General features: G+C 52.1%; 1 protein-coding gene across 1 annotated transcript in view; it reads left to right on the top strand.

The window, feature by feature from the left end:
* The window catches only part of RAB11FIP3 (RAB11 family interacting protein 3 (class II)), a gene marked incomplete at its 5' end in the record, with an annotated part of 47,238 nt that overhangs the window by 31,358 nt on the left and 4,409 nt on the right, over positions 1 to 11,471 (top strand). Inside the window, 6 exons of the mRNA XM_009867635.1 lie at positions 1,759 to 1,893; positions 4,912 to 4,947; positions 7,299 to 7,392; positions 8,941 to 9,044; positions 10,634 to 10,774; positions 11,353 to 11,434. Coding sequence (XP_009865937.1) covers positions 1,759 to 1,893; positions 4,912 to 4,947; positions 7,299 to 7,392; positions 8,941 to 9,044; positions 10,634 to 10,774; positions 11,353 to 11,434 — 592 coding nt within the window. The remainder of the gene's footprint in view (positions 1 to 1,758; positions 1,894 to 4,911; positions 4,948 to 7,298; positions 7,393 to 8,940; positions 9,045 to 10,633; positions 10,775 to 11,352; positions 11,435 to 11,471) is intronic.

Here is an 11,471-nt window from a genome sequence, read left to right as displayed (position 1 = left end):
GGAGGCAGGGAAGCTGCCTGTGGCGCGGAGCGTGGCACCTTGCCATCCAGGGGGAGGTGGGGACATCCTGAGGCGCAGCACGGGTGAGCTCTCGCCCACTCGATGGGCGAACGACCAACGCCGCCAGGGGCCAAATCTATCTGCACGCAGCCTGAGACTTGCCAGGCTAGCCTGCGGGTTCCCCTCCTCTGCGCTGCTTTTCCCGTTTTGATGATCGCAGGTTAGGGTTTTGGGGTTCACGCCTCACCCAGGGATGCACCCAGCCAAGCGAGCTGTTCACGACGGGTGAAGAAGACTCCCCTGGTGCGGGGGCAGAGCCCAGGAAAGGGCACATTGCTTCTTCCAGGTGCCGCCAAGCTTCTGTCACCCCTTACCCTGCACAAAACCCAAGCGACCAAACTAACTGCTGGTGGATAATGATTACCATGGGTCCAAACCTGCCTAAGAGGGTTGTAGGAAGCTTTTTTTTCAATTTTTTTTTTCCAGGAATGGGAAGTGGTGAGCAATTCTCGGGATTTGCTGTTGTCCCCTTTCCTGTTCTAAGGGGGCTCAGAAATACTGTACAGATGGCACAAACTCAGAGGCCTGACCCTGGGGGTGGCTGGGCTGCTGACACCCCACTGCCACCAAAAACATCAGTGAGGGGTTATGCAAAAGTGCTGAGCTCAGGGATCCCTCCTGAGGTGTCCTGTGCACTCAGCATCTCCCGGGCCAGGACTTACCGGTGTGTATCTGTATCACGGGCTTGACTAGCCCTTTGATTTTAAGCTTGCTTGTGTTTGCTCACACCTTTACCTGTCTTTCTTATTGAACTGCTTTGTTTTTTTTCACAATTAACCTTTCTTTGATTAAAATCCGTGGCTTCCAGAAGCATGTTCTCCTCCAGACAAGGTATATTTGGCCCCAAAGCAACACAGACTCTTTGCTGTTCAGAATCCCTTGGCCAAACTCTGTCCTGCACGAAGTCATCTCAGGTGAGGGAAGTGGCTCCCTGGTTTGCCAAGTCTCCTTGAATGCCTTGGCACCTTGTTTTCCATGTCCACAGCTAAAAATATAACGGTGATTGGACCTGCCAGCTCCCCAAGACAGTGAAAGTCCTATAGACCCCCATGTCCCCTTACCAAATGACACTCCCTGCAGCACTTCTGTGCTTCGCTTTCTGGGAGAGAGCGGCTGAATTGCCAGCCCGCTTTTTGAGCTTGGCTTAAAAGCTTCTTGCAGTGAAAACCTGCAGGAGCACAGCTGCTCTGTTTTTTAAGCATCCCGTCGGAAAACAGGATTTGGCTCCTGCTCGGTGTGGTGGTTCATGAGTTTGGTCTGCACTTAAGCGAGGCAAACCCGGACCTGTTGCTAGAGCCAGGTTACTTGGAAAATGGAGTCAGAAAATAAACTGTGTAGTGCTGTAGGTTTGTGGAGAGCAGGCACCTCGCCTTCTGTGAGCTCTTGGGGGGTTTTCCCTCTGCAAGAGCCACTGGCACAGGAGTTTGGAAAGCTGAGCTTGGCTGCTGTCAATCTCTGGGAGGAGGGTGATGGAAATCCTGCTCATTTATAGCAACTCCGTAGAGGCTGCCATTCAGCTTCTCAAATGGAAGCGGAGAGGTGACCCACTCGTAGAATCTGCCCTCAAGTTTTTAACTGCGAGTCTCGTATCTCACCCACCCCAGAGCTCCCCTTCCCTGCTCAGCTTGTGGAAGCCACGGAGGAAAATCAGCCACGTCTGTTCTGTCCTGTTAAAAATGACCCTTGTGATTTCTCTAGCACCAATCCGCTCGCTGCGAAACTGCACAGCATTATCGCAGATGAAGCATTTGAGTTTTACTGTAGCCAGTGCCACAAACAAATCAACCGCCTCGAGGATCTTTCTGCTCGCCTGAATGATCTTGAAATGAATAGGTAACTGGGGCTCGTGTGTGGCCGTTTCAGTCTCTGGGAATGAGGTTCTGGAAGGGAAGACTCTCCTTGTCTTGCACAGCTTTCTTCTGCTGGCGCGTTGCTTGAATCCTGGTTGCAAAAGGGGATGGATTTCACCAAACAAGGTGGTAAAGGTTGTTCTAACATTACGGAGGGTGAGCAGAAGTTTCCTTTTAACCCAAAATGGACAATGAGAGTCTTCCCTTCTGCTTTGGGCAGCCTCTTTGCATGTCTTGCTGAGACACGCATGCTTCTCCACGCTCCAAGTTCACGCTTTCCTTGCATCGGGACTTGAAACTGTAAGCTGATTGTGTACAGTATTTCTGTCACCAACTAAAAGACTGCCAGCTCTTCTGGCTGATGATACCTAGCGTGGAGGAGGCACGCCTGAATTGCTGCTTTGATCCTGGAAGGGGCAGGAGTAACCTGGAACCGTCAGCTCGCTTTCGGTGGTTTGGGACCTCTCCTGTAGGTACTTTCCCTTTGCAGCAGTCAGATCTCGTTTCACTCAGCTTCGCCAGCTGCCTGCCCACCCCCGTGCTGCCACTAGCTGGGTGGACATGGATAATAATCGCTGGGGCCTTTGCTTAGGAGCTTCGTGAGTTGGTTTTTTGTTGTGGTTTTTTTTTTCCCCAAGCTTTTTCAAGCCTAGTTTTCAGTCATGCTCTCAGTCCCTATGTGTCCTCTGCAGGGACAGTGTGCCATAGGAGCTCTCCTGGGCTATGGGAAAAGAACTGGAAAACAAAATAGGAGCTTGACCTTAATTTTTTTAATGGAAAAAGCTCTTCTCTCCCTTTCTGGGGTAAATAGCTGCCTTTGCTGTTGGGGGCCTAAAGGGTCAGCGATGAGTCTCAGGTGACGTAGTTATTAAGGAGAGCACTGGATGCACCAGTAGCCCCATTCCATTTCAGTCTTTCTCCACCAAACTCACCTGCAAAGCTGAACTAACCCCGCAGAGCCTCCTGTGACGGATGGCATTCCCAGAGGAGAGGCTTTCCCATCCCACGGTGCCGCAACAGGAATTCCGTAGGTTTTCATTTAAAATGGGCGAGCCGGGATGGTTCCTCCATCTGTGTTCAGGGTTCCCCATGCCTGAATTTGCTGGAAATGAGTTCCAAGTGCCCCTGAGCACTGACTCGATGGAAGGGGCACCTTCCTGCGGTGAGGGTGTCAGAGGTGTCCCTGTGTGGGATGTGGCTGGACCTCTTGTTTGCTCCCAGCATCACCGGCAATGCGAAGCCCTCGGTGCAGGGGACAAGTCCTAGACTGGAGGTGAAGAGAACAGCAGAAACTGGACCAAAATGTGGGCCAAGCAGCCTTGTGCTGTGCTGGCCAGGCAACGATGCCTGCTCCAGAGGACAGGTAAAGCCCTAGTCACCCCCTAGCCACACTCTTAAAAGGCTGTGGGCATATATACTCTGTTTTATGCGGGAAATAAAGTGGGGAGCCCTGGGCCCAGCATTGGAGCACAGCTGCTGGAGCCCACGGCAAGGCAGGAAAAAAAGTCTGCGAGGAGCTTATGATGAACCAGTTTTGCAAAAGCATGTTTTGTTTCGGTGCCCTTGAAGCAGCGATGTGTCTCATCCCCTTCAGAGACCCGCAGGTGCCGACGCTGCTTTCCGAAAAGCCGTTTGCAGAGAAAAATATTTTTCCTCCCTCGGGTGCCGGGGACATACGTGACTCGTTACGCTCGCTGGCAAACCCGGGGGCCTGACCTCCTCCCCTCGGGCGGGCGCCGAGTGTCCTTGAAGCGTGGCCAGCAGCAGCTCTTGCGCTCCTTGGAAGGCTGGGGCTTGAGGATACACTTCTGTGACACCAGGGCCGGTAACCCTGGTAACACAGACCCCGGGTCAGTCATTGTTTTTAAGGTTTTTTTAAAAACGAAAATTGTCCTCAGCTATTTTTAATTCCTCCTTCTAAGAACTAATCTGATTGTTGCAGCTGTAGGCAGGGGTGGACTCCCAGGTGATTTTATTTTTTTATTTTCCCCTTTAAACTGAGCTTTAGCACCAGGGAATGCAGCTGCTGTTTCTCCGCACGGACTAGAGCCGTGTTTGCTGCTATATTTGCCGCCATCGTTTGGTGATAGTTCAGTGTCAGTGGCTTATCCTGGGGACATCAGTTTGACACCAGCCTGTGGTTTTGGGTGAAAGATGAGGAAGATATTTCTAAGCGCTGCTTGCTCCACTGACCGGCAGCTGCAGCGATCATGGCCAAAGGACTGGAAGGAACGTCTTAGCAAGTAGCCGTTTCTGAAAAAGGGTTTTCTTTCTCGGTGGGGAGAGCCTGCAGCCCTGTCCCCTGGCTGTTTGGGTCACGCTGAGCGTTAGCTAAGCCCTGACCGCTGTGGTATGGCGGCAGCTGGAGCCGGGGCAGGGGGGTGATCTTCCTCAGCGTGTGAGGGAGAGTTTGCTGCCCTCCCCAGCACCTGCAGCAGTGCCCGTGCTTAAAATCCACAAAGGAACACGATCGCCAGGCTCCTAAAACCTCTGAGTTACAAGTCGGCGGCAATTCTCCGGTGATCCAGAGCCAGGTGACACCAGTAATGCAGACCAGTGTGCAGAAGGATGGAAGTGGTGCACCCTGTCCCCCAGCCACCGGGGGGGAAAACAGCAGGGCTGGGGTGCCGTGGGGTGCAGGAGACTTATCTCCCTGTAGCCATCAGTTCCAGGCTGAATCCCACCCAAACCGGCTGCTATAATTAGCTTTTTTTCCTTGGGGATCGGCTTTCAGGGCAGGGATCAGCTGGTGAGAGGATACCAGTGGTCCTGGAGGCGGTGAGGTTTTTATTGCGGCGTTATCCCGTTCGCTTCGTTGTCGCCGCGCCGTTTGGTCCGCGAGCGGTTTCCTCGCCTGCCTTTCCCCCCGGGCGGTGCGTGTCGCGTGGGTGCTCCCCTGCCGTAGCAAAGGATGTGCCCCGGACTGCTTGCAGCTTCCCGTTTCCCTCACTCTCCCCTGTCAGCTTTCCTAACTCTTTCCTGTTTTCCCTTCGTTTTGCAGTCCGAATAAGAGACTCTCAAGCAAGAAGGTGGCAAGGTAAGCTCAACACTCCTGGTACTGCTTGGTGAGAGGGGTGCCCGTAGGAGCTGCCAGGACTGTGGAAGGGAAGGCTATCCAAATAAGTTTGCTGCATCGTGCTCCTGGGCGGCGTAGCACTGGGGAAAAGCAGGTTTAATTCCGATGTTGTTAGGAATAGCTGTTCTTCTGAAAATAGGAGTTTACTCACTCGTGCCTGCTGGTGTCAACCTGATTTTTTTCCAGGATGAAAGCAGGGGGTCATTCCCCTTCATTCCAGAAGGGCAGACCTCCCACCTGTGTCACCACGGTGGGACTCTAGAACCTTAAAAAAGCCTGGACCAGTCAGTACGCCCCCTCAGGGGGGATTTCTCCAGCACCCAGCACCCCAAAAAAAAGCCAGTCACCTTAGACAGCTCTTTTCTTTTTTTTTTTTTACTTTGCTCAGCATAATCCTCAGCGTTTGGCTTTGCGGTAACATCCTCCCCTGCTCGGTCAGGGGCTTTGGGAGAAATCCCTCCAAGACGGGTCGCTCTTGCCCTTTCCTGGTGGGCATTTTTATCTCTGACTGCACAGGAGAAGCTGCAGATTTTGCTCCGGGTCTCCAAGGCAGAGGGCCCATCCCCTCGTGATGATGCTTGGTGCTCACTTTTCCTTCCCCAGTTTCACCATCCCTCCTATTCCCATGTCACCCTGCTTTTAAGCTCGGCTCGGGTGATGCTCATACCCCCATGCCCTGGCACTCGGGCTGCTCCCTGCGCTGACCCCAGCAGCTTCTTTCCCTCCCAGCTACGCTCTCACACCTTTGCCTTCTCCATTTTTCCTGTGATCAGCAAGTCTCCCCTGGCACGATTTCCCTTCCTGGCAAGGAAGCAGGTTCTCGATATTACATTTCCTAGTTCCGGTCATCTTACTTTCTAGATCTTTGTTAAAAACACTGGCAGGAAAGGGGGTCGAAGGGAGCAGCCTGTCCTCGGGTTTCCTGTTTTAGGACTTGTTTTTAGAGGATTTGAGTTAAACTTTTGGGAATAGACGTGCCCTGTTTTCCGACAGATTGAGCCCTCCTGGCCATTCGCATTTGCAAAATGTTTTTCTGAGACTGAGACTTGTGGGCTTAGGTTAATTCAAGAGCACTCAAGCTTAGTTTGTGATAACAAGAGAGATAACAGGGTTTGTTGCGGAGTAGAGCCAAATCCTTAAGATCAGCCCAAAGAAAACCCTTTTGTCACAGCTGCTGTAATTATTGAATAATACCAAAACATTTCCTTTTAGGAAATTGATTCTATTTTGGTAATAACCCTCTCCTGATTTTCGTTACCTGAGCTCTGCTTGTGCCAAGCAATCTCAGCTGCTTGGGCCCTCTTGTGCTTGGCATGATTTAAATGACAAATGCACCGGAGTCTTTAGAATCTAAATATATACTCAGGGTGAGGATGCAAAACCGGGCTGGTGCTCGGCCTTGGTCTCTTTGGTAAATGCCAGTTATGCTTCAGGAATATTTGCGTGAGTGTGTGCTGCGGCACCGTTAATCTGAGAGCTCACGTTACCAATTCCTGGGAAGAAAATGAGGTTCAAAGCAACCTCTGGTTTTCTCATTCACGTGCCGCTCAAAGCGCCGCCGCCTTCGAAGGTAGATCGGGCTGCTCATCCTTCGAGTCGCAACGGGAGGGCGGAGCGGTTTTCTCCAGACAGCATCTGCCTCGGCTCCACGGAGCTGGAACGCAGCCACCCCTCCCCGTGGCGATCACGGTTCCTCGTGCCGCGACACGACGGAGCTGACCTGCGGCCACAGCGCGAGGATTAAGCACGGATCAGCCCCTCCGCTGGGCATCCTTTAGCTTGCCGTGATGCGCCCGTGTCGCAAGGCTTTGCTAATGATTAGCTCGCTCTTGGCTGCAGCGGCCGGTGCAGGGAGGTGGGCTAGGGTGTTTCACAACAGGTTCAGGGCTTTTTTTTTCCTCTCCCTCCCTTTCCACCCGCTGCCCCCCGCTTCTTATTCACCTTATCAGCGGCCAAAGTACTCTGTCCTCTGCTGGATAAGACACGGCCTTGGTATGTCCATAAAGAAAGTGAAAAGAGTGAGCTCTTATCTCTTCCCATTCCAAAGAGCAAGAACAAATGGTGACGGGATGAAGTCGCAGCAGCGTGCGTCTGCGTCTGCGCTTCCCTCACAGGGCACGTTCCTTCGGCCCGTGAGCAGCTGCCCGCCCAGCCCTGTTAGCCTGGCACCCCTCAGAGGTGCTGGCTGAGAAGAGGAGAGAGGGGAACCCTATCCTGCCAGAGCGAGGTTGTCGTCAGAAATCACCATGTCCTGCGATGTTGGCTCTAACGTTGGTGTTGCTATGGGTCGGGATGGTTTGTCTCCGTTATAGGCAGTTGCATCAGACGAGCGCGCTGTCTGCGGGAGTGATGGAGGAGCCGTACCGGGATACGCTGGAGTGTACAGAAGAGGACATCACGGACAAGGTGAGAGCGGTGCTGCCGGCGCACTCTTGGAGCGTGTTAGCTCCTCGCGATGCTCTGAGATCCCCAGACAGGAGTTTGGCTGAAGCTTCTCTCACTGCCTGGCCAGCCCTGGGTGGGTCAGTGCTGGGGGAACAGGCAAAACCCTCAGCATTGAGGGGATGGGGAACAAAACGCAGCTTGGAGGTCCTGTGTCGAGTCAGGAGGTGGCACTAGTGCCTCCTCCCCTGGGGGTTGGAGGTGTGCTGCCTCGCTTGCGGTTGAGGATGACTTCCCTCCAGCTCGCCGGAGGAAGTAGTAGCTGCTTGCAGGCTCTGTTTTCGCTTCTGCTTTGCTGCTGTTCACAAATTCTCCTCTTCCGAGATGAGCAAAATCGCCTGATGCAAAACAAGGACTTCATTTCCTGGGCATGCCCTTGCAGTTGCTGCTTGGGATATAAAGCCGATTTTTGCTGGTTCTGTTGGGTTTTCCTGGGATGTTATGAGAAAAGGATTGTAGGATGAGAAGGGAGCTGGGCAGGAGCACAGGTGTTCAACCATCTCTAGCTGAAGGTAGCTAAGGGAAAGAAGGAAGGTTAAAAGCTGGGTTGTGGCTTGTGTAAATGTCTGCTGCAGTCCAACACCTCCTTTAAAATGGCATTTTAATTCTGGAATCACGAATAGAGAGCTGCATGGAGCAGCACATGAAGGAGAAATATATATATATCTATTTGTAGCTGCACTCGGATATAATTATAATACATAGGAGACCTTTGGAAAAATATTTAGAAATCAGCATTTTCCTAAGTCTGAAAGTTGAATAAAACCTATTCCTTAAGGTATCTGGCTTGGGAAACCAAATATGTACTTCTGGAAAAGGCTTGTGTCTCTGCATGTTTCTTCGATTAATACTCTTGCACATCGCTTGCCCTTCTCTGCAGAGCAACAGTTCGGATTTTGTGAACATGCTCATAATTTCTTGCTCTTGTATGGGTATAAATGAGATATTTTGGGGCCACAAACTCAGTCCTTCTGTGATTTCCCACACATGCTGCTACTTTGGGTGGGAGGTAGAGGGGCATTTGCTCTTTGAAGTTGTGTGCTATTTAGGTAAAGTGAATGAAAATTGCAAATACAGCTGAAATAAACCCCGTATAGGTGAACGGGGGGAAATACTCATTGCCAATCCTTTCCCACCAGCTAGTTTTGTTCCTCCTGCGTGGCTTTATGTACATCTAGCTGCGAACCCAGGGTCTTCCAGCCTCAGTTTGGGCAGCAGGTGGTTATCCCCAGCCTCAGGGTTGTGCTTGGATGCAGCAGAGCTCTGCTGATCCAGCTGGGATCTTTCCCTCTAGACCTATCTGGGTAGGATATCACCATGAAAGGTATAAGGAAAGGAAAGAGGGAAGCATAAGGTACACTGGAAGCTGCGTCTGGGCCACCAGCTCTGAATCAGTGCCACAGACCGATGCAGCCCCAGAACGGCGTGCCGGAGACGGTGGGACTTGCTCCAGCGCTCAGTGCCGGCGGGTCGAAGCGCGGGTGGCTCATCCTCCCCTCTCCTGTGGCGCAGGTGGTGTTTCTGGAGAAGCGGGTGACGGAGCTAGAGAAGGACACGGCCGCTAACGGCGAGCAGCACAGCCGCCTCAAGCAAGAAAACCTGCAGCTCGTGCACAGGTAAGGGAAGCCCAGCTTGTGCCATGGCCAGAATGCAGCTGAGCATCGCTCGTGGTGGATTTTCTTTTCCCCTCCTCTATGTACCGCAGCCCCCCCGCGCCTTCCCCACACTCAGGCAAGAGGTGCTGGAGCGCGGAGGCAGCGGGAGAGGAAGGAGACAGGACAGAAAATAGCAGGAAAGCTTCACGGCTCTGCCCTCGACGATCCGATCCCGCTCTGGCAGAGGGCGGCCGCGGTTAAATCCAGCCGGGCTTCGCGCTGCCTTCTCTGCACGAGGGCTGTGCGTGGGATCGCAGCATCCTGCACGCGCTTTTCTGGGTCTCTGGCAAATCCCCAGGAGCTCAGGAAATGGCTTGCAATGTTCTACTCAGATGCATGTAACTAGAACAGTGCTTTTTTATTTTTAGGTGTATATATAAATATATATGTCTCTTTTTTTTATATGCTTCCCCACCCCACGTGTCCATCCTGAAAGGTCTCTGTGGAGCTCTGGAGCTCCGGGGGTCAGCTCAGAAGACTGCAGTGGGAGTCAGGCTTCTTGGAAAGCTTCCTATTCAGGAAGGATATATACTTTATACTTGCTCTGCACTGGCCCTTACGTTGCTCTCTAGGTCTGGGTGGAATGTAGAGCAGGGTCCCTCCTACCCATCTCAACCTTCCCCGCAGCCACCCTTGATCCTGTGGCTCTTGGATCCCAGCTGGGGTGTAGCCCTTCGGATCCCATTTGGTGCAATCACTGTCCTTACTAATCTGGCAGGCTGCTCTCCTCCAGCAGCGTATTTACCCTCGGCAGATAAACCTGGCAGGAGTTTATCTATAGGGCTGTAAGACTGTTAAGTAACAAACCGTGTCAGGGAACTGAGCCACTCAAACAAAGGTTTCTCTAAACCCTGATAAACTTTGCAGCGGAGGGAGATGTTTTCACTTCAGGGGCTTGGCCCAGAAGCGTCAGTCAGCTTTTAAGCAAGCCAAGCCCCAAGTGTACTCGCTCCTCGTCAAAGAGAGGAGGTTGACCTGCAGATCCCGTGTTTTTTTGTTATTTGTTTGGGGTTTTTTGGTGGGTACATGAGAGAGTGAAAGGGAGGGGGATTTGGGCTGTTGTCTTTTTGTATTCCTTCGGGCAACAAGGAGGCCAAAATGCTAGAAGGAGGATTTCTCTGCCATGGCCACAGCCCTGGGATTTACGTTTGGGTTCGAGGATCTTAAAGGTCTTTCCAATCTAAACGATTCTGTGAGTTTCCGACTAAGTTCTGGGTGATGCTGTGAGTGTGACCCGTGAGTTACAAAGTGATTGCTGTGCTTTCACCCTCACCTCACCCACTTGTTGGCCTCCTCCCTTCAAAAGGGGTTTGATGCAGCCTGGAGACTTAAAAAAAAAAAACCAAACCAAACCATCTAGAGACACATACCACCTGCCTTACTTTATTCAACAGTCACCATTGGTCAGCAATAGTGTCCGGGGGGGTTTCGTGGACTGAGTTGCTTTTGCACTGCGTGTGCTGGGCAGTGGGAGAAAGGCTGGGAAGAGTCTGATCCCTCCCGTGGGATGGCAGCATGCCGGGGTTAATCCTCTCTTTCCTCTCCCACAGAGCAAACGCTCTCGAGGAACAGCTGAAGGAGCAGGAGCTTCGAGCTGACCAAACACTCCTGGAAGAGATCAAGAAGCAGAGGGAGCTGCTGAGCAAAATGGAGAGGGAAAAGAGCATCGAGATTGAGAACCTGCAGGCCAGGTGGGGCTGAGTGGTGGCAGGACCCCCACGTGCACACTGGAATTACAGGGACAGACTGTTGCTTTGCAGCTGCAGCCTTTGGGGAGACAGAAGTGCAGCTGAACAGTGAGTTTAACTCTGGTAAAGGTGTAACTAAAGTCATTATAATGCTTGGTCAACCCTTGCAGTAAATGAAAGATGAAGGCGATGGGTATTTTTACCAGGCTTGTGGTAGGGCAGTTACCATGGCAAATGGAGAATGCAGAGCTGAAACTCTCTCTGAAGCTTTGCCCAGGGTGATGTGGCTGCTTTTTGGTGCCTATTGCTAAGGCTTTCCTGTGGGCTGATGAAACCTTTGGCCTAAAGAAGAGCTGGTTGAGAAGGGCACAACCTGCTTGCCAAAAGTCATGTGGATACCCTGCTGTTTCCCCTGGGAGTAGAAATAGGAGAAGTTTCAGGGTTTGCTTTGAAAAGATAAATCCTAACTGGCTTTGCCTTCAGCAGATCCTGGGTTTTAATATTCCTAGTGATGTTTCAGCTGGGTCTCCTGCACTCAGGATGCTTGGGTGAGTTTCTTACACATCTCTTTACTGTCACAGGCTGCAACAGCTGGATGATGAGAACAGCGAGCTGAGATCCTGCGTCCCTTGTTTAAAAGCGAATATTGAAAGACTCGAGGAGGTGAGCGCCGCGTGTGCTTGGGGTGCCCAAGCCAGAG

This window comes from Apaloderma vittatum, unplaced genomic scaffold (genome assembly GCF_000703405.1).
Source record: "Apaloderma vittatum isolate BGI_N311 unplaced genomic scaffold, ASM70340v1 scaffold27360, whole genome shotgun sequence".
In the NCBI taxonomy this organism is placed as follows: domain Eukaryota; kingdom Metazoa; phylum Chordata; class Aves; order Trogoniformes; family Trogonidae; genus Apaloderma; species Apaloderma vittatum.
Note: the sequence above shows the minus strand (reverse complement) of the source record. Positions and strands in the feature narration are given on the sequence as shown.